Here is a 24125-nt window from a genome sequence, read left to right as displayed (position 1 = left end):
GGAATTTTTGCTGCAACCAAATTTAACAGAATTATGGCCCTTTGTTGATTTTTTCACTATATACCATTTAGAAATTTTGTGAACGCAACTCCTCTTAAACCGGATGGCAGATTTTGCTTAAACTTTCAGGGATGAACAACCTTAATGTGTAAATGGTAGTAAAGGAAGGATTTTTTTTCTGCGACCAAATTTAACAGAATTATGGCCCTTTGTTGATTTTTTCACTATATATACCATATAGAAATTTTGTGAACCCAACTCCTCTTAAACCGGATGGTAGATTTTGTTTAACTTTCCAGGGATGAACAACCTTAATGTGTAGATGGTAGTAAAGGAAGGAATTTTTGCTGCAACCAAATTTAACAGAATTATGGCCCTTTGTTGATTTTTTCACTATATACCATATATATGTTGTCAGTGGGGGCATCCGTGTCCTTTGGACACAGTTCTAGTTTACATTTGCATCCATTAAGATTATCGGAGCGTACCAATTATTCATAATTTATATAGAAATGAAGTTGAAAAACGTTCCCATCGCATAAGAAAGATGTCATTTATAAATTTTGACTTTTATATCATGCTGTCTTAAGAGACCGTTTCATTCAGCGACCGTTTTGGGTGTTTCCCTTGCGCGGTCGCTTAATATACTTTTGACTGTATTTCACTTGTAGGCCTGAAAGTTTACAAGAATGTTGGTCAGCATGTGTCTTTACCATCTTGGGGTTTGCTTGTGGATTTATTCAGTATTTGTAAAGTTCTTGCCCTTTACTTAGTAAAAGATTTTTAGTTTTCAAAAAATATCTAACCTAGAGTCATAAGATTGACAGAACAGTGGCGTGGTGGGGGCACCCGTGTCCTATGGACACATTTCTAGTTCACTTTGAACTTTGTCTGGGACATAACTCTGAAACTATAAGAGATATCAACATGAAACATTTTAGGTAGATAGATCTCATTAAAGTGAAGTGCAGTGCAAAAGAACTGTAACTCTGCCTTGCCTAATTTTGCAGTTATTGCCCTTTGTTCATTTCTACACTTTGAATGAACTTTGTCCGGGACATAACTCTGAAACTGTAAGAGATATCAACATGAAACTTTGTAGGTAGATAGATCTTATTCATTTGAAGTGCAGTGCAAAAGAAGTGTAATTCTTCCTTGCCTAAGTTTTGAAGTATTGCACTTTGAACTTTGTGCTCAGGACATAACTATTTTGCATAAATGCCACCAAAGAACTCCATTTGTCTGCTTGTGGCATTTAACTATCTGACAGGACATTTCTGTATTTCCTTCCAGAGACAGAATCATTCATTGATTCTGATATTGATTTGGTGGTGCTTGATATAATTTTATATGTATAAACCACTTAAGGGCTCATTGCTTTCAATGATACCAGTTTTAAGTTATTAATTAAACTTAAAACAAAACAATTTATCTAAATTTCAAGTTACATGTCACATTAAAAGAACTAAGTCATTGAACATGTGTATCAAAGTAGGAAGCGAAAGTTAATATCAGACTGTATCATTACTTTAAATTAACATTCTTTGCGCTTGTGACAAGTTTTACTGAAAAGGAAGATTATAAGAATCTTACACTGGCTGTGGTACAGATCGGAATATCTAGCAGGGTAAATGTTTCAGCGGTAACAAGGCTCTGCCGAGTTTCCACCGTAAACAGTTACCCGAGAGCTAGATATTCCCGTATGTACTGACAGCCGGTGTTTGATTCTTTTTCTTGCATATTACATATCAATTTTTTTTCAGAACAGAAATTACGAAAACTGATATTTTCGTTGCGCACTTTTTTATATAGTAGCGAATGAAACATACCGTGAAATGTGACGTCATCCTAAGAATGCAATTCATTCATAAAGGCCCACGGCAATGACGTCATATAAAGCGCGTAACTTGTCTTACATAGGGGTGTCAGACAGGGTTTTCTAGCACCGGTGTAAACGGTAGATAATCCTGTCTGACATGCAAGAAAAAGAGCTAATGTTCCAAAAAAATCTTCTGAGTAACTAGGTACTTCGAGTATTCGGAGAATTCATGTATTGAAATCAATAGTTGTTGCCATCCCTATTTATATTTATTTAATTTCAAAAGTGCTGATTACCTGTTAATTTCAAGGAGTTACAATGTTTTCAATTGAAAATTAACAGTTTCCCCGGAAAGAAAAAATTATGTTCAACTTGTATATTTCCTTATAAGTGAATGGCACATGCACAAATCATTGCCAAAGCCCTACAAAAATAACTGCATATTATTTTGTTTGGGAACATTTTATTCTGTGATATAACTGTATTCATATGTGTAAAAATATGTCATTAAATAAAATCCTGTTCCCTCATTAATATTTGTTGTTAAGGACCAGAATATATTTAGTTTCTTGAAAAGCACCATCTTAAAATTGAATATTAATCGATTTTACATTATTTCTCTCATTGAAATTGCAAAAAAAGAAAGAAAGAAAAAAGATAGATATTGATTGGAAAGATATTGTAAAAGTCATGTTGGGAAAACATTATGTAAGGTTGAGGCAATTTGTCAGATACAATCTTATCAGTGTTACATCTGCCCACCAATGGCAAGCTTTCCCTTAGGGTTAATATTATAGTAAAGGGAAGTAACTCTTTTGTATCTTTTTCCCCTTGTTTTATTTCTCTTTGTGAAAGTAATATTTCTCTAAATTCACTCAAAATTTAAATGGTATTTTTTCTCTTGGAATGTGCCCTATGTAGTATTGAAAAAAAAGAAGATAAAAATCATGATCATTAGATGAAAAATTTTCTTACTTCATATTGGAAGCTGATGGATTATTTTGCAAGATTCAGATGATTAATAAATTTTGATTAGATCTTAATCTGAAGTAACTTTTTGAAAATTTCAAACCATTTCAGTATTAGACTTTTATACATACATTGTGTTATTTGTTGAATACATTTAACCATTTGACCACATTTTGTTACTTTAATTAAACTTCTTTCTATTTACAATGACAAAAATAGTTGACATGTAGCACCTTTTTTCTCAATACTTGGTTTTAACATTCCTTTTTAAATAAAAACAATAAATTTCCTAATATCTGATATATATCGCCCAATATTTAAATGAATAATTTTTTAATAATGTTCTTTGTGATTTCTTAATGATGATAAAAAAAACAACAAAAAACGTCATTTTTTTTTTTTTTAAAGACTAAAATTAATGTTAAAATTTAAAGAAAAGCTTTTGTTTTCATTGAACTGATTATATCTTAATGATGATTAAAAAGCCTGAAGATTTAAGCTTTTCCTTGAATATTTAACAGAATGATTTTTTTCCCATTCTTTTATATACTGTAATGCTTTCCCGCCAAAATATTCTAACATTGGCCAATATTGTAGCAATTTGATTATTTGCGGAATGTTATTTTTTCAAAAGCTTGGACATGAGATTATTAACAATCACTCATCCTTAATTGCTATGTACTTAATTCCAGTTATAATTGGTTTAAAATTATTGAATACCGACGATTGTGAAAAATAATGTTCTGGAAATGACGAATTTGTTCCTATTGGCCGATGTTAGAATTTTTTTGACAGGAAAGCATAATATAGTAAGACTACCTTAAATACTGAATTTATCTGTTAATTAAAAGTATTCAAAAATGCACAAACTAAAGAATTTTTATGTAGACAACGTTTCATATTTAAAACAAGTGTAAAAAATATATAAGAAATTGGCTGCAATGTATTTGGTTGTTACTGAAACATGTACAGCCTTGTTGAAATGCAGTTTTTCTGTTTGTAAACAGTTTGTTTGCAAAACAATCCTTTAAATAGTAATTTTCATTTGATTTTATACTATGCAAATACATGAAATTTGTGAACTACATGGTCTGGTGATAGTGTCAGAATGGGGAGTAACTCTTCCCAGACATTCATCCTTTTTGGGGAGGAACAAAAAAATAATTAATTTTATTTTTTGTGCAATTTCAATTATTGGAAATGTTATTTCATGTCAATTTTGTTGTGTTTTTCCTGATCAGATTATTATTAACTCAGTGAAATTATATTTATTTAGTATAATTATTTAATTTTTTGAATATTTTACAATGATTGACACAGGTTGACATAATTGTGACAGGGCAGATATCAGTTGTTTTGATCTGTGAATAACCTTGTGTAAGTGACCTGACAAAATTGTCTAGGCCTGTCTGGAAACTGATGATTTTGTTAGAAAAATATCTATAATATAATAGATCTAGTAATAGACTTGGTGGCACTATGGGAGATACTGCTTATTGCATAGTCTCTCACTCAGTTTATGACGAAAATGTCAAAGGTTGTTCGTGAAAATAAGCAGTTTTGATATAAACTAAAAAAGATATAATATTATATGTATGGGTTCAGACTTTGATAGAATGTGCTTAAGATGTTCTTTACAATATTGGCAACCCTTAATACTACATTTGTTTAGATGCATGTTTCTAATTAATTATAAAAGAATAAATAAAATTAAGAGTTTCTTCCCCTTAGAAAGCCCTGCCATATATATATGTTACATCACAGAGAATCTTAACAAGGTTAATTAGCTGGCTCACCTTGACAGGTCATGGGTACATGCTGTTTTGATGTTTTCAGCAGTAAGGGATAGTAGTGATACCAATCTTGATCAGTTTCTCAAATCTCACAAAACTATCAGCCCCCTTGATTTTATCTTGCCTCCCTTTAGGGGCCTGGCCATTGATACTGAGAAATAATATTGACAGTGTTAAATGAACATAAGTGATGTTGAATTGAAATATATTTTTACTAGATTGGCATTTATGTTTGTTTTTGATTGAATTATGTTTGCACAGCGCTTGTGTGGAAACAAAAACAAACATGTAATATTGCATATAATTTTTTTGTTTTGTTTTGTTTGCAAAACAATAGTATCAAAGGGTTGTTTTAATTGATTTTGTAAGTTTGATATTGAAGTAAAGCTGCCTTTGGTCAAGTCTGATGTAAAGGGAGATAACTTCAGCCATAGCATATGATGCACCTAAACTTATTGTAATGTTTATGAAATGATTTCCACATAACAAGACTTTTAGTTGCTTATAAAGTGAAAAAGGGGAAGTTTGTAAGCTCATAGTTCCATTTGACATTTTGCTGTTGGTTGTCCAAGAAAAATCTAAGAATTTATTTAAGATGTATACAAAAATCTATAATGCACATTTTTGATTGTGAGGTCATGAATTTCATCATGACATTTGACCTTGCCCTTATACACCCAAAGAGGATATGTTTATAAATTTAAGATGTACAAAAAAAGTGTAATGTTTAGGTCAGAAATTTCATTATGATAAGTTTGAGCAGTTTCAAATAGAAATGTGTTTTATCATGAATGAAGTTTGACATTGTTTGCTTTTATTTTAATTTACCATATATACTTAATTAAGACAAGACTTTTATATCAATTAGCAAAAGTACCTAAGGGATATATCATATATTGTCATTTTCTTGCCTTTAATCAACTTTCAATATTTGTTTAGTGTTTCTTTTGACAAGTTTCACCTAAAGCATTGGTGTGATGCAGGAAACCCCTGCTGCAGGGGTGATTAATATAAAGACAAAATACAGGAAAACCCATGAACCATGTAATTGTCAACCCCTAATTGATACCATTGTTACTATTGTTCTGTCCAATTAAGGTAATTTAGCTGTAGCACTTGGAATTTTATGTCCTTGGCTAAACCATGATAGGATCTTATTATTGTCTAATTGAAATGTTTTATTGCTAATTGATGGCACTGATGAAGTCTAAATTGTCTCTCAAAAGTCAAATTTATTATAAATTATACCCTTTAGAAAATTATACCTACTGAACAATTACTTAAATATATTGCATCTATTTGCTCTAATTGAATAATGAAAATATCGGTAATTATATTAGTCTATTCCAAAGTATGCATGTACAATATAGTACTGTAATGAAGTAATGTTTTTAAATTATACACATTATTGATTCTATTTCTGCTGTAAATTAATTGGGCAATCTGAAATGGTCCTCAAGAACTGAGCATTGTTATGGATAGCAATGTGCTCCGGATGGACTTTATATCTGCCTGGATTTTTTTTCAGTTCTTGACATATGATTAATGCTGTGCCCATGTCATCTGAACAATGATTCAAATTTTGCTCATTAATTTGGCTGACAATTTTAAAGTCCTGAGAGAGACAGTATGGTGCACTTGCTGTCATGTTCAAAATTAGTTGAAACACCAACATCATTAATTTTAAAAAAATGAAATTTTTGACAACTTCATTAATTTTATTTTTGGTAAAGTGTACATTTTTTGTTCTGCTAGAAGCAGGTTGTCATAATTTTATCATACAATATCAAAATGAAAATTTTGACACCAATTTTAATCTGTATAACTATCATAAGACACTTTGATATCAAAGCAAATGTCACTTCAAGAGAATTTCTACAGATGTATCAATTAAAGACCAAAATGATAAGTATCTTTGTAGAAAATACAAAAGTTACTGGAATGTGGCAGTATTTAATTAATAAATTATTAATTAAATTTATAAAAGTAAGTAATGAAATATCTCTATATTATTATGATTTTGTGTCTTAAATTGCACTGCAAATTATTGTAAATACTAATATGGTTAGTTATTTTGAAGGGAAATTATACTTTCATGAAAGCCAGCATACAAAGAGTGGTTGATTAAGAAAGATGACTGTTGAAAAGGATTAAAGTAAAAGATTACTGTTTTGTAAAAGAAAAGTAATAATTGTGAATGCATGTTGTTTTTTTAGTGTGAGAGTTTTTCCTTTGTCAAAGTTAGCTTGGTTGTTTAGCATGGTGACAATGTCACGGTAAATTAAAGTGTAAACCTTAGAACGTTCAGTGGTTCTTGGTGCATTTCACAATCAACCTTTAATCATTGCACAACACTGCAGCTCTTATCTCCCACTGTGTATCGAGGACCTCAAACTATCCTAACAAGTACTTATCCCCTAATTCACACCACAATCTTATGGTAATCTGGATTTGTACATGGGGTTGATAACATGGATATGATAGAGAAATTGGCTTATGAATGGGGAAAAGCTCTTCATCTTGATATAATTTGTAAAACCAGAACACAACATAGGAGTCAAGCACCTTAATTGCAACATTGTGTCAACTAAAGCTCTCCCCTATGCAACCAGCAGGCTTGTTGTTTCACTCTTGGAATGCTTTACATGGTTACAATTAAATGTGGCTCTGTGAAAAGGGCTCAAATTTATCTTATCTATCTTTTCTTTAGTTATATGTAAAGCTTTTTACATAATTATAAAAAAAACAAAAAACATTCAATTTCTTCAGACTTTTTCTGAATGTCTTCAAAAATTGTGAATATATATTGTTTGGCAGTTGTATTTTTTTTAATTTAATTTTAATTTAATTTTAGTTTTGATAAATTTAGTACCGAAATTATCTTGAAAATGTTCTAATAAGGGAGACAATCCACTTTCTAATGAGCCAATTAACAAGAACCATTTAAATGAGATTGATAGATTATCTCTCCCAAATTGAAACTATTGATTCCATGTAAGTTTTGTCTTGCAACAAGGGGGACCAATTTGTTGTATCTTATACATGTAGATAGGAAATCTCAATATTGTTGAGGGGTAAGATGGTCTTTACAGTGTATGTGGGAAATTGAAACAAAAACATTTAAAAATAGTGAGCTTAAAGCCATTTCATTTTCCTTATCAGTTCCCATCTTTCCCATTTGCACTTTTAAGTTGTCAAAAGTTGCAATGTGTTCTTGGTCCATGTACATCCTGCACACAAATAAATTTGACAGGGTGGATTATAAAATGTATTGTTCCTACTAGTTTTATGTTTCAACTTTATTGCAAGTTTTATTGCATAAAGTATACTTTTATATATGGTCATAATTTAAACAGTCCAGCTTCCTTTTTGTCCTGAGGGCTTAAAAAAATGGTTTACTTATTGCCAATGATAATGACTTCCCTTTGTTAGCTTGAAAAGATATATGGATAGTAATTACAGTGTTTCTCAATAAATCTAAAATTGAAATATTACATTTCAAATGTTTGACAATTTAACAAGGAACAATTACTCCCAACATTGCCCCCATAGTCTCCCTTTGTCAAATTTCTTTTGTTTTATTTCAAGATGAAGAGTTATTGTTTTTAAATGGTTGCATATGTAAATGTAAGAGTCTGACAAGTTTATTACCCTTTTCATTTTAAATGTCTGCTTAAACATTGTTTTTTATCCGTTTTTTTTTTTAAAACTTAAGCTGATTTGCCATATTTGATGTCTTTGTTTGATTTTTGAACCTTTTGATTCTTGTATGTATACTGAGTATCATGGAATTATTTTCATTGTAAACAATTTGGATCATGTGAAATCCATTAAAATGTTTATTTGTATGTGAATTATCATTATGATCCATACTTGGTAGCATCATTATTATTATCATCGACTCAAATGTTTATCTTAATTGTCTTATCACTGTTGATTGCAGGCAGTATTTATTTTCTTATCTATATTGCTACATAAACTGGCTTCAAGTTGTATCTCCAGAAATGGAATTGTAGCTTAATTGCCTATTGGATCACTTGATTATCAATTTAAGATTAGAACTACCTATGATATAATAAAGTAATTTTTACTTTGACATAGACATTAATTTTTTTCTGTGAGTTTGAAGGTTTCATCGTTTTTATGCCTCCACTGTGTGGGGTTCAGGACTGTTGTCCATCTATCCTGCTGGCCTGCCCTTCAACTGTATGTCTTATGACAAAACAACAGAAACTGGATGCATCAATGCCCTTTAGACAAATTCTAATTTTTGTTATCCATGCAATACATAATGTTCAATATAGTTTGATGCTGTTCAAGTAATTCAGACCAAAACAAAATAATTCAAAAATATGTATAAAATTTTTTATGAATGCTTTAAATAGAAATACTAAAAACAAATGTGTACATGTTTAATGGTATAATATTACAGTACTCCATATAAATTACAAATCCTTTGTCTTTTGGAGACATAAACTGTCCACAGCAGTTAACTCCCCTGATCAGTACAGTAGCAAAGCATGACAAGAGTTACCGCAAGAGTTTTTAATTATTTTTTTTTAATTATTTCATTCAAACCTATTTACTTAATAAAAAAATGGTTGTTGGAGTGTGAACTAATAATTGTCAGGAAGTCATTATAGCCTTTCATTAGTTTTTTTCAGTTCTTGGATTTTTTTTAGGAGACCTTTTTTAGCTCGACTTTTCTATGAAAAGGGGAGCTATCCTACTCGCCCCGGCGTCGGCGTTAGCGTTGGCGTCACACCTTGGTTAAGTTTTTCGTACCACCCCACTTTATTTCAGAAGTATTACAAGTATGGCTTTGAAACTTACCATACTTGTTCACCATCATAACCTCCATCTACAGACAAGAGTACATAACTCTGTCAAGGTTTTTGACAGAATTATGGCCCTTTTTTGACTTAGAAAGTGTATTGAGCTTGGTTAAGTTTTTTGTACCACCTCACTTTATTTCAAAACCATTGGAGGTATTGCTTTGAAACTGACCATACTTGTTTACCATCACGACCTTCATCAACAGACAAGAGGACATAACTCTGTCAAGGTTTTTGACAGAATTATGCCCTTTTTGACTTAGAAAATACATTGAATATGGGTAAAATCCACTTATTGCCTTAACCCTTTGAGATATTGCTTTGAAACTTTTAATGCTATTTCACATCATTACCCCCATCTGTACGCAAGAGAAGGTAACTCTGTCAAGGATTTGTTTTAAAAATTAAGGCCTTTTATCGACTTAGAATCTTGGTTAAGTTTTTAGTACCAGTCCACTTTTTGACTGAACTGTTTGAGATATTAATTTGAAAGTTGGAATACTTGTTTACAATCATGATTCCCAAACATGTCCAGGAGAAGGTAATTCTGTCAAAGATTTTATTTGAATTATGGCCCTTAACTGTCAATGTTTTGTATTATAGGCAAGCACTAAAAAACTTAAAAAATCTAAAAAAATTCATTCCTATCCACTTGTTCACTTTACCATAAATTATGTCATATAAACATTGCTGTAATATTCAAGGGTATCAAACAACTAGTTCACTTTAAAAATACAGAGATTCTTGTATTGCCTTTTACTGCAAAAACTTTTTTTATTGGCAAGCAATAAAAAAGTCGAGCGCGCTGTCTTACGGACAGCTCTTGTTTCAAAATAGGAATATATGTTTCATCCTATAGCAAATAGAATTTCCTAATATACCACATTTCGGACAGGATAAATTTGCACGTTCTTGACTGAAGAGGTGTTAAACAGGGAAACCTTTTGTCACTGCCTTTATTAGGTGTTGTAATTGAAAAATGTCTACAATAGATCCATACCTTCAAGACATATTTTAAGGCAGTATTGTCAAGTACCTTTATTGCACTGGCCACATGCTAAACTACTGGCCAGGGATTAGGAAATTGGTGTCATTGTTTGAAGTCTTGTGCCAGGGGATGAGTGTTGTCACAACACCAGTGTCTTGTCATATTGAGGAAGAGCAAATATTGTCCCTTCCTAATCCACTTAGGATCACCTTGCAACAATGTGGTCTTTATGGCTTAAAAATCATCTGGCACAGAAAATGTTTCTTCTGCAATTTGGCATTATCTTGTCAGCTTGATAAGTAAATCAAATAAGACTTTATAAACTAGGTTAAAGATGTTTTAATTGACAAGTATATCAAAAATGTAATTGCTATCCTCTATCAGTAAGGTGATTAATGAATTTCATCAAAATTTCATTAAAAATAATGTTGGAGAATGTGAAAATTGAAATGAGCTCATACAAGTGCATGCAGCAAAATGTTATTGACATAATTACATAAATAAAATTATTACGCAGGAAAACCTTTGTTAGAAATGCAGAATATTTTCCCACAATTTCAATCGTCTTGTGCAGATGTTCTTAGCTTTTAACAACAGTTGTCTGTAAGTTTAATCATCTCTGTTCTGTTCTAATAATTAACTATTATTACCAGGAAAAGGGGAAAAAATCCATGTGCTGACATTACCATTTTCAGCAATCAAGTATTTTCATTCTGCACATAGGCAAGTTTTCTCCTTTGGAATGCATGGTTGATGGGTCTGTGATTCAGGGCTTTGTTGAGCAATGATTGGCACAAGCCAAAGTCTTAACTCTTAACTTCTAATATCCTAGCCAGATATCTTTACAAGGTTTCCTGTTGTTTGCTGGTGGTCTTTATAATGTAGGTGATGGCTTGTTTATATTCAAGGAAACAACCATAGAAGTAAGGTAGCAGCTTTCCTAAGTCATTAGGGAAACATGGAGATTATTCTTGATTAGTTCTTTATCACCCCAGATAAAGCTTTAACACTTTATCAACACCTCCCGTATACAGTTTTTATCACCCTTTTCTGTGGCCTAGCATTTGTATATTACATTTACCTTTTTCTTCACATACAAAGTGTGATATATTGCTCTATTTTAGGGGATGTTGTTTTGTCTATATTATAAAGAAATATGACATTTTTGTTGGGAATTCAAGAGCTATACTTTTTCAGACTTGTTAATTGAAAGTTAAGCTTCTATGACAGAATTTATGTTGTCAATGAATATTGTTGAATTAGTGGTTATTGAGTTGAACATTTGGAGACTTTTTAACTTATATTGTCTTTTGTGGTCAAAAATACAATTTTCTTTAAATTAATATAATATTAAAAAACGAAAAGGTCAATATTTATTTTTGATCAGGAATGCATTATATTTATGATCAGCATGCATAATAAGAAAATCTTTGAAGTTTATGCTCTGGACATTATCTTAATTTCTGGAATATTGTATGTAGTTGGTGACCACTTTATCTTGGCATTTTTACTTTGAAAACAAGAATAATATTGACACTGAATTTTATCTATGTTTGTTCCAGTATTGAACAATCTAATCTCTTAAATCGATCTGTACAAAAATATTTGGTAAACTCTGCTCTTTTTTTATAAGATCCACCAGGATACATATTTTCTACTAATGACAATTGCTGCCAATAATAATAGAATAAAAAAGATCACATACCAAATCTGTGTAATAAAGTGACATAGGCATGCAAAGATGAAAGGGACATGTGACCTGATAATCAGCAAAATCTCCCCTAATATCTTAATTCTTTTCTTCTTTTTTCAGTATTGTCCCTCTAGAAAGAAAATATAAATAAAAACCAATATCTATCCCCACATCTTCTGCATGGCCCTAAAAATTCTTTCTGATACGAGATAAAATAAAATGGTTGTGAAACTAATTAGTACAGATGCCTTATCAATAATTTAATTTAAAGTTTTTGTAAAAAAAAATGAATTAATAAATTTAAAAAATAAATAAGGGCAATTTCTGAAAGTCAATTTAATTGTTTAATAATTTATAAAACTATCTATTATATTGTTATTGTTGGGTCAATTTCTATTTTGTCCAGTAAAATAAAACAAAATCCTTACAATATAATTGTTTTAAATTTCTTAGAACCATTAAAAAAGAAAATTAATAAATGTGGATAAATTTAGAGTATGTTAATAAATGCAAGGAAAGTTTGTTTCTCAAAAATGTACTTTGAAAAGTTTGTTAGAAAAATCATTTTTTGTTGAGTTGTAGAATTTACTATTCTTTTTATGGAATGGCAAACTAATGTTATATGGTGATATTAAAAGTTGAATAGATTTTTTAAGTTATCTTTTTTTTTTCATTACAGTGAGAACAGATTTTCTACAGACAAGTCCGGAGTGCCAACAGAGACCATTAGCAGGTAGGTTGTTTAAGCGCTTTGTCATCTTCCTGTATCTCAGGTGTGCATCCTTTGGCACCCGAGGGGTGTTGACCAACCACCCATAACGTGACAACTTTTGCCATATTATCTTCCTGCCCCATCAGCTTTTTCATTGATTGTTTAAAACCAATTTAATGCCATTGAAATAGGATAATATTGGATAACAGCCAATTAGGTATTTACCTGGGGTCACATGACAAAGTGGTGCAATCTGATTGGCCGGTGTGATAGTCTGACTTGTGTATATACCCTGGTGAGACAGATTTTGGGCAGTAGACTTTGTTTTATTATAGTATAAAGATAAATATCAACTGTGATCACATATGTCAGTGTTCTTACATAGACTTGTCAAAGTTAACTAGCTGTTTGATGTATTAGTGGGTAGATTGTAGTGACATTTGGAGAAATTTGGACTGTACATTTTGTCATAGTGAAACGGAAAAAAGCAACAAAAACATGGCATGTTCATTTATTGTTAACGGATTAATTGGGCTGAATTTGGACTTATCGCCAATCTCACCAATCAGTGCAGGGGAGAGGTAATTATTGTTATTTCTTGGGAAATTATAATAAATGTTGCATTTCAGGAGATATCTTTTAGTATAACAAACATAATATATATCACAAAATTGGTTGTCGTTTTGATTAAATCTGTTCTAAGAACTGTTTGGATTAAAAGTATTGTCAAGACTTGGAGAGAAAAAACGTTTGCATTGAAAATGTTTTAAATTTTGTAACATTAAAAATTTAGTAAATAACGTAAAAGTTTTCCCTCTCTACCTTTCTTTTGTATTATGATTGTTAATACAATGTTTTTGTCAGACTGTTTCTAAAATGTTTTTTTTGTCGTATGTTTCGCATAAAATATTGCGCTTTTACAGGTAATCTTGTGAAACTTTGCGGGTCACTAATTAATGAATTGTCCAGTATTGGTTTTTAATTCATTTTGATTCTGGTGTATAATAAACTTGTTAATTAATTGATTATTTATGAAACTAATTGATTATTTGGTGATGTTCAGCTAAGCGATGACATTTGTTCCATTGTGTTTTCATTGATTTGTTCATTAACGCATACAGTAGTTATTGTGGATTTTTGATACTTTTTGGGGAAATTTCCTGCATCATAACTATGACGGTTCAAGCAGTAATGTGCAAACAGATGCAACCATTTCTAGATACCAGCTAGACCATGTGGTTAATGTAAATTACTTCAATAATTAGCTTTCCTTATCCAACAGTCATCTTTTCTTATCTTGAGCAAAGCAATAGTTCCTATGAATAAATGGCACCATTTCATGTTTTTGGTACTAGACTTGCTGCAGGAATGTATCTGTTAATGATACTTTTCATAATTTTGTAATGTTGTGAAACAGGTTTTTATGATGCCTTTTATAGCCATGGATGTATTGTCTGAAAACAAGAAAAGCACAATAATGTGTGATAATTTTAGTAATTGGCATTTTATAATTTATTACACACGATACCAAAAGAAGTACATTGGTTCGTCAGAATTCCTTTTACTCTTGTAAGCGTGAAAATAACCCAATAAACGTAATCCAATGAAGCTACTTAGACTACAGGACCCATTAGTATGTCCTGAAACTAAATTCTGTTATATAGTATTACACGTTTGGGCATTATTGTGCTATATCTGTTGGGACTTGAAAAGGATTAAGGGGGAATTATTGTATTTATTTGATACAAAGGTGCACAACTCTTTACATCTTTTCTTAATTGTTATCTTTCAGTCAATATTGACAACGTGTGGCCCCCTTTTTTTTATTCCCTTAATCTGTTTACCCATCGTCTTATGGTTGTTTGCAGAAAAGGGGCCAGAAATTTCACCAATATTTGCGCTAGTATTCAAATCCAGCTTTGAAGGCACTCTTATGTTGCTTCTAATACATTCAAATCTTGCACGTGATTAAAACACCATTCTACAAAAGTTTCATAACCATCTATTGGCATATTGAAATGTTTGGTATAAAAAATTCACAGTTGGTCAGCAGTTTTTGGCATGTCTGGGTTAGGGAAGAGATATATATTGGCATTTCTAATCGTGTTGTTTCATGATTTTCATCATGTGGATTTTTCCCCCCTTTTCCTGCTCATCAATTTAGATTGAGAGGAACAGTCAAATTTTCAATTAAAAATCATTTAATAATTGATTTAAATTTTTCAAAATGTTTCCTTATGCTGTAATATTACAACTGGTCTGCATTCCTTCATTATTATTCACAAATGTAGTATGTTTGAACAAGAATGACTGGCCGTTTGACATTTTGACAGTTTTCCCTGCATATTTTCTCTACACCCAGCCCTTACTTGTGTATTGTTATTTTTGGTTAGTGTCATGTTTCCTTCTTTTATTTTCCTTTACCTTTTTTTTTTTAATTTTTTACATAATTATGTGAAATTAACCTATTTTTCAAAACAAACTGATTTATATTAAATTATGCTTATGATTAAATCAATCATTTCTAAAGTCATAATAATAAAAGATTTTTTTGTCATTTTTTATATGATAGAGAAAAAAAAGATTGAAAGTTATCACACCAAAAACTTAAGAGTAAAGAGTAATTAATACATTAATAGTTTATATTTAAACTTATGAATGCTTTTGCACATTTTGATTATAAAAAAAAACATTATTTGATTTTCATGACATTCTTATTTCTTTCTTTTTAAATATTTCATTTTAAAAATGGTCAAAAGCATACAAAAAGAAATATAAGACAAAATAATGCGGTTTAACACTTGTAGTAAAATGCAGTGTTTTCATTGGCTGATCATTGTCCCTTTCTATTTTGATATGCTTGACAGGGCCAGAGTTAGCTTGGCCCTGTGGCAGGTAATAATGCAATCTATCAGATCTGTGATAGGTTATGTCAATAATTACATCATTCAATAATTTGTATACCCACTATACCTACAAATAAGAGGACCCCTTACACTTGTCTCTGTTTTGTCTACCTGTGTTGTTACAGCATATTGGCTAGGCTGGCCATATATAATTATTTAGAGAATATATTGCTTTATGGGAGGGATCCATCCATCATTTCATAAGGAAGAAGAAAGAACTATTTAAATTTATTACCTATTATTACCTAATGAAAAAAGTAATTTATTTCACTTTTTAAATAATATTTCGGGGACCATTATAATTAATAATTTTGAAAGACATTTCTTTGTTTAGAGGCTCCCAAAAATTGATATACTTTGTGCTTCATATTACTTCATGATACTGGAATGTTTGAAGTATCTGGATTGGAGGGAAAAAACGATCCCTTTCCCCCCTCCTGCAGATGACCTGATCTGTTTAGAATTATTTGTCTGTTTGCATTGAATTAACCGTGAGTGAGATATTCCACACATAAGATATACCATCTTCCCTACATGAAGTAATCTCTCCTAAAGATAGAAATCACCGAGATTTTTATTAGGGCCTCTTGTCTATCAGTCACCCACATCAGTCTAGGTACTGTGGTTGTGAAGTCTGGGGGCAATACTTTCATCACTGCTCTCCTCTTTTATTAACATTTTATTGCTCAGTGTTGAGAATTAATTACACAATAGTATAAATGCTGGAGTAATAAAAACCTGCTAAATAGGGTGACAATTATTTTAATGTCATTTTTGTACTTAAGGAACTTGTCAGTGATTTGTTGGTTTTGATTTTAAATTTTTCAGAGAGTTAATGATCCACATCTGTTAAGTAGGAATAACTCTTGAATCAGGACTTTTGTATATGTGAATATTTATTTGGAGATCAAATAGTATTGATTGGGTACATATGGCAAATAAAAATAATTCTTATCTTAGATATGAATGGTGAGAAGTTACTGAGTATTGCACAGTCCCATGTAATCAGGTGCTTGCATCTTGTTTTTGGCCCCTTCATATCTTAATTAGGGATCTGGTTACATATGAAATCCAAGGGATCTCTTGAGTAGGGGTCTGAAGCAGCATCAGATAAAAATCCCCTGACAAGATTTAGAATGTCTTCATCCTTTCCTATAAAAATGATATTATTTTTGAATATATAGTTTTTTCTCCCTATATATATTTTTTCCAATTAATATTATGTCATTAAAGTCATTAATTAATTACTCATTATAAGTACAGTTTTTCAAACTTTTGATTATAATAATTGGTCAGTTTTTGGTAAGTTACTAATTATTAACTGTTCCTGTCAATTATCATCTCAGACATAGTAAAACTTACAGGTAACCACTTAATTGGCATGTCACAGTTGCAATTTGCAAGCATATCAATTGGTGGTGATGTATGTATATATACCAGTAGCAGAATACACCCTGCCATAAAATCCCATAGTTATCTTTGTCTTGGAGGTTCTTTACTGTTGATGTAACTGTGTGACACTCTTGTTTATTGCTGCTGTTGGTTCAGAATCATAAATCACACATACACACACATACACACAGTAGCCAGTCAGACTAGACCTCTGTGTTTTACTGTATACAGGTCTGACAATTCTCTGTGAGTGTACAGTCTGATGTGTAAGAAAAGTTTTTTTGCAAAAAAATATTTTCTGTGTAATTTCAACTTATTCCAAATAGAAAATTTAGGTATGAGGGAATGGAAAATTTATTTTGAAAATATGAACTTGATGAAAATTTTCAATGATAAAATTGAATTGACTGAATTTTAAATTGAATTTTGCTGTTTTATTTATAGGTTTCTGTGAAATATTTATGATATATTTGAAAGATTTATTTAATCATTTTCTTTCTTATTTTTTGACTGTTAGATTAATGTATTTATATTGTTCACAGGAGGAAGTCAATTGCGTTTAGAAGAATCAACAGTATGCCAGTGCCGATGATGAAGTTTAGTCCAGAGAACATCGAGAACAATCCACTGATTGCCAACCAGTCAACACCACAGAGTATCGACATAGAATCCGCTACCAGTACTTGCTGTGGACTTCTCAACATGAGCACCGACTCACCAACAGATGTCAGCTCTGATCTTCAGACTTCATCGGAAAACATGAGCGTGGGAAGTGACGGTTCAGGTACATCGAGGAACGGAAGGAAAGCCACGTTCTATATTGATGAATGTTCACAGGACAGTGGTCTCGAAGCTGATAGGACAGATAGCAGAGATTCCAAAGATTCTGTAAGTACTAATATATTTTTATAAGCAACTTGTTAACAAAAAAAATGCTGTGAAATTCTAGGAAATTATACTCGGATATCTTGTGCACTATATAATTAAAAAAAAAATGAGTTAAGAAATGAAAATAATTTGCTTTTAAAACACCATCAGTTTTAGACTTTAAAAAACAACAACAACCAAAAATTGATATTGGATTTTTTATGGATGTTTTGTTTTTCAGGAGGATGGATTTCACTTTGCTGCTCCAAAAGGTTTCCCAATCCGAAAACACTCAAAGATGATTAGTGAAGACACATGCTCCCCCTTTAAGTACTCCCCTGTGAAGAATTGTTCTCCCTCAAAACGCAGGAACTCATGTCCAGTTGGTGTCTTGGTAAGTAGCAATTATCTTCTGTTTAAGAGCTATTTTCACTATTTTGGTATATAACATGTGGAGCCTGACTCGAGAAATAATGTTTTGTCAAAGAAAATTGAATAATTTGATCTTTTTATGTACAGTAAAGTAATAAAGTAGCTTAGTGAATTGTAAAAAATAGTCACCAGTCACTCTTATTTATTGCTGGTTAATTATGAGCCATCATTTTACTAACATGCTGCCTTTATTGGTATTTTAGGATTTCTCTGGCGAATTTGTGAAGAAGACCTCATCAGATGAAGGTGACAGCCCATTGAAGGTGTGTAGGTTGACAAGCGTGGATGAGGGTATCGGTGGTGATGGGTTCCTCCAGATAATGGAGCCAGATGCTGAGGTTGCCGCACTAACACACGGAAGCACCAGTTCAGCTATGATGAGTTTGTTTAATGCACCAGTTATCAACAAATCCCACGCCAGCATTGAAGATGATGATACCCCTGTGGTAAGCTTTAGTTTACTTTGCCTTTTATCTTTATCACATCTTGGTACGAATGTTGAATTATTTCACAATCACTTGTTGTTATTGTCATAACAATGTGTTTGAATTTTCACCAATATTTAAGTAATTTTCATTTGTGGAAAAAATTAGGAAAAACAAAAACAAAAAAAACTGATATTTAATTTATATTTGATTTAAATAATGTGAGCTAATTTTTGCAAATTCTATATTTCAGAGTCGACGTGTTATATGCAGAAGAAATATTAGCCGCTCAATGTCAATGGTGGTACGTCCACATGGTAACTCTTACAAACGAGACCAACCAGATGATGCTTGTGACTCTCCCATGCAGTTCTCATTCAAACGTGATCAACCCCAAGACGAGAGCACACCCATACAAAAACAGAAGAGACCTCGACCATCATCAATGATTGCCTCCCCTGTATCACCTGTAAGTTTCTTTGAACCTAAAATTATATTTATTTACCATTTGAAGTAATTGTAGCACAAGATTGAAGTAGCTCAATTTGCAATTGGTTTAAAAACCTACAAACAAATAACAGCTAAATTTCCTATTATTGCTAAAAAAGAGATCTCTTGTATTATGGTATTTCCCATATGTTAGCACAGACATATTGATGATTATGTAGTCTTACAAGAATGATATTGACTGTTTTGATTATTGTAGATGTATGTTTACTATTGCAGGCCCCAGTCAGACCTACATTACACAGATGTCACTCCGAGTCAGAGGCAATGATTAAATCAGCACTGAACAGACAAGCTGATGAGCCAGATCTTGTAGGGGATTGCTCCAAGGTATGCAATAATACATTTCTCTGTTAAGATTTTCTTTAGCTCTTTAGATTTACTTAGCTTAAATTACTGTTGAATTTGAATAGGCTTTTAACTGAGTCTGCAACTTTCATTTAATTTTGTTGTAGTTAATGCTCCTGAGGGTTCAATTTTTTCCACATTTTTATAAAGTAACAAAGTGAATAATATTATGCAACCTGTTTGGACAGATACTTCAATAAATGTAGTTTTTGCAATGAAATCATTTCAGCAAGTTACATAAATCTTATAAATAATTTTTCTTATTTTCTCTTTGAAATTTTCTCAACACATAACAATATTTATGGTTGTTTTCAATATATTTTTTTCTAGACTCACTGTCTGCCAACATACGGTGGTAAACATCAGGACCTGAAATATATCTCAAGCAGTACATTGTCAAAGGTTATCAGAGGTGATTTTGCCGACGATATTGAAAAGGCTGTTATTGTGGATTGTAGATATCCATACGAGTACCAGGGTGGTCATATAGAGGTGAGAATTATTAGTATTATTATTATAAACATATAATTATATTATTATATAACATGTATTCAAGTTTAAAGTGAAAAGTGTCACATGACTGTGTGACACGAAAAGTGTCACATGACTGTGTGACACTAACAGCTAATTCAAGAAAAAGTAGAAATTGAATTTCTCTATATCAGTTTTGTCAAAATTTGATATAAATTTACTTAAGAAAAAAACATGAAAAACAAATTCAAAACATTTATGTTTCCTTTGTTGTAAGCTATTAAATACCATTGTTTGACCGAAGTAATTTTATTCTTTAGGGAGCTTTGAATCTCTACACCCACGAGCGTATAATCAATGAATTCATGAAGAACCCAATGCAACCACAAGATCCCAGTAAAAGAATAGTCCTTGTATTCCACTGTGAGTTTTCCTCTGAGCGAGGCCCAAAAATGTCGAGATTTCTGCGCAAGAGTGACCGACAGGCGAACAAAGACTGCTATCCACATCTGTTCTATCCTGAAATTTATTTGCTTGATGGTGGCTACAAAGTTTACTTTGAAACTGAAAAGGTAAAAATCAATTTCTTATGATTTAAGTTCATAAATCAGTGCCATGTTTCTTAGATACTTAAACAAATACCTGACAGTTTAGAGTTTAAAATTTGTTTTGCCTCAAGAAGTTATAAATCTTTGAATAGGAAAGCTATATTAGACCGGCAGATGGTTTAATATATCACAAGTTTTATTATTGCGTAAAATTTTATTTTTTAAATTGCAGCTGAGAAATTATTTCACAGTACTGATATAACCAAGAATCACTTCATGTTACATTTAATGATGTTGCTTTTCTCTTCCAGATGTATTGTCAGCCACAGACGTACAAACCTATGTTACACAAGGACCACAGTGAAGATCTCCGACATTTCAGAACAAAGTCCAAGTCGTGGGCTGGTGAAGGCAGAAGTCGCCCTGGATTTCGCCCACTGAAGTTTTAATGCAAACTGAAGCCTAGTCTCCCATTAATTATCATAAACTTTTCACTGAGTCATCTGCATATAGACCAGATGTCAAAAGGCAGCTATGGTTTGATTCCATCCAATAAAACTTGGAATTACAACAAAATAGAAAAAAAATATATATAAAAAAAAACTATAAAAGAGACTTGCATCAAATGCATGGAAAATATTATGAAAGGGACCAAGGTCTTGTTCTGAAATGCAAACTCTGTTTTTGTTTTACCATTTTTTTACTTTTGTTACGTTTTTAGAGATAAACGTTGTTGCCATGGTGATGTTACTGTTGTTAGCATGGTAACTGTTAAGTGCTCATCCAGCTCTGTACATTACTGTATATATATTCAAGGCAGGTCTGTGTAAATACACCATCACAACACCACCTGTAAATTACCCCACCCGCTACTGTATAGTTGTACAGAGATATTACACCAGAGATATATTAGAAATATTTATATTAGTATGAAGAAAAAAAAAGGATAGCATATATGAAATTCAAGAATATGACATGTGTGAAATGAACTCTTTTTAATGAAAACAGGGAATGTGAGGTGTTGAGGAGATTCGATTTTTTGTGTGTATGTGTTCAAAATGAATTTCGATAGAAAGATTTCTGTAGCTTTTCCTATATCTGTCTGTCTGTCTGTCATCTCTTCATCTGTCTTCTATCTGTTTTTCTTGTCTATGTGCTTTGCCGTGTGAGTGTTTTTAGTGTATGTAACATATACATCTTGTTCCATGATGTCCCCAGGATTTTCATTGACCAAGATAAATTATGTATGCTGAAAGGAAAATTTAAATAAAAAGTTTCATTTATCAGAAAGGTAAATTAAATACTATCTGAAGTAAATATTGATGAAAACAGAAGAAAAAAACATTTAACTTGCAATTTTGATCAATTTCTTTTAAGGCCTTGACAGGCATTTTAAGTATATGATACAATAATTGTAAGAGTGCTATAGCTTATTTATTTCTTGTTGTTGTGTGTATATATTGTAGCATAGTCCAACTAAATTATGTAAATCAACAAAAGTCTTTTAAATGCGATCGTGAAAATCCAAAAATAAAATGTGCTATACTGTCTCTTATCAGGAATATAATTATCTAATGTCGTAGAAAATTAATAAAAATTCAAAAAAATTGTTAAGGAATCAGCAATGGTGATCTTTTTACAGTAATAAGGTGGGTTGTTTTCAAATGAGATGTATAAGAAATTGATGTTTACTTGGGAAAATGTGCATGAAAGATATCTTTCAAAGCAGTTTTATTTTTAAATGAATGCTGGTGGTGCAAGAAAAGAGAAATAGATATTCTATGGAAAGTTTGAAAAGATTTTTAAAATTTATGTGAATTTTATGTTTTTAAAGAGATTGTGTTTTAAATTTCTTCTACTGGTTTCAAATTTCTTTCATTTCCAAATTTTGTTTTCTTTTCTTAGCGTATGACAGAGAATTGCATATTTTCTGTACATTCATTTAAACAGATTTTTAACAATTTTAAAGTAATTGATAGGGAAAATTTTGAAACATATTGACAAATATTCTTGATAAAAGAGAGAGAGAAATAAAGAAATAATCTTTATTTAAAAGTATTTGAAGGCTGGTTGATTTTACTAATTTTAGTTACTTGTAACATTTGTGTTTTTGTAAGTAGTATGTTTGTATATTGTCTTTTCTATTTATTCCTGATATTTATTTATTTGTGTTAACTGTTGTTAGCTTCTCAGCAACAAGTTTCCTCTTTTGTTATCTCCCTTTGACCAATCATTTTGAACAGTTACAATTTGGTTCAGCTGTTTTACATGTATGGTATTTTTCTTTGTAGTAATTTTTTTTATTATTTTTTTAAAAAAATGAGTCAAAATTTAAACAGAATAACCAACATCTCAACAAAAGTGAACAAAATATAAAACTAAAAAGTATTTTTGAATCATGTCTCAATTTTTTTTCTCTTCATCGTTTTTTTTTTTATTAATATTAAATTATGTTAGTTTGTTTTATTTCTATTTGTTTTGGATTTTTATTTTTGTAAGAAAAATATTAAAAATTGATACTATAAGCAAGAACAAAAACAAGTGAAATGTTAACCTAATGGCAGAACATGATACTGAAAACCACAAGTTTACAACATTTGAAAATAAAATCTCAATGCTTAATCCTCCAAATACGATTCATATACACTCTGTAACAGCATTTTTGAACAGACTTAACAAATATTTAGAAGAGGTTTTGTTTTCAGTACAATGTTTTATAGTTAGGATTGATTGTAATTAATATATACATGTTTGGTAAGAACAAAGGGGAGAGAACTATGTTATAGCTTAACTACATAAATATATAACAATAAACATTTTATTACATGACATTGTCTTTGTTTTCTTTGTTTGTTTTAAAGTTTACTATTTCTTTAAATGATAATGAAGTAACACTGCGTTTCCCATTTTGTAACAAGATTCAGTGTTTGAATCAATCACATTTAAAGCTTACAATACTGATATTGAAACTGCCATGCACATGTCATGTTGATTTTGTATGTGTCCTGTGAGGAAATCAGTCTGTCTAGCTTGTGGAAGGTTAATGGTTCTACCCATGTGCGGAGTTTAGTCCTGAAATAATTCTTTTCAAATTTTTCCCAGAAATAAAAGCTTGAAAATTGCAATGTATTACTTTGTCAAAGTTTGAACAAAGGAATGAATATACTTGCACCAAATATCTAGTTCAAAGTTGTAGAACTAATGTTAATAGGTGATTTGTAACAAAAATAAAACCTACATCATTGTAAGAAAGTACAAAAATTCCAGAGTTACAAAAAAAAATCAACAACTGGATGACTGATTTGAACAGATCCTCTTGAAACACTACAAAAAATGAGATTGTTAAGCTTTGAAACCAGAAAAATACCAGTACTAAATTTTGTCATGCTAACAAAGCATGTGAGTTATATAACAGCTAGC

At 31.1% G+C, this 24125-nt stretch overlaps 1 protein-coding gene across 2 annotated transcripts in view; it reads left to right on the top strand.

Moving 5' to 3' along the window:
- Positions 1–23534, top strand: part of LOC132725784 (M-phase inducer phosphatase 1-like) — a 48795-nt gene extending 25261 nt beyond the window's left edge. Inside the window, exons 4-12 of one of the 2 annotated variants that reach the window (XM_060710967.1) lie at positions 12777–12830; positions 17650–17995; positions 18216–18368; positions 18610–18852; positions 19085–19300; positions 19558–19668; positions 20017–20178; positions 20478–20729; positions 21017–23534. In XM_060710967.1, coding sequence (XP_060566950.1) covers positions 12777–12830; positions 17650–17995; positions 18216–18368; positions 18610–18852; positions 19085–19300; positions 19558–19668; positions 20017–20178; positions 20478–20729; positions 21017–21154 — 1675 coding nt within the window. In that variant the 3' untranslated portion in view covers positions 21155–23534. Of the gene's footprint in view, positions 1–12776; positions 12831–13146; positions 13391–17649; positions 17996–18215; positions 18369–18609; positions 18853–19084; positions 19301–19557; positions 19669–20016; positions 20179–20477; positions 20730–21016 lie in introns of those variants that run through there. The other variant, XM_060710968.1, reaches the window with a different exon arrangement.
- Positions 23535–24125: the final 591 nt, after the last annotated feature.

Source organism: Ruditapes philippinarum, unplaced genomic scaffold (genome assembly GCF_026571515.1).
Source record: "Ruditapes philippinarum isolate M1 unplaced genomic scaffold, ASM2657151v2 ctg3723_1_1_1_1, whole genome shotgun sequence".
In the NCBI taxonomy this organism is placed as follows: Eukaryota; Metazoa; Mollusca; class Bivalvia; order Venerida; family Veneridae; genus Ruditapes; species Ruditapes philippinarum.
This window is presented reverse-complemented; position numbering and strand designations above follow the sequence as displayed.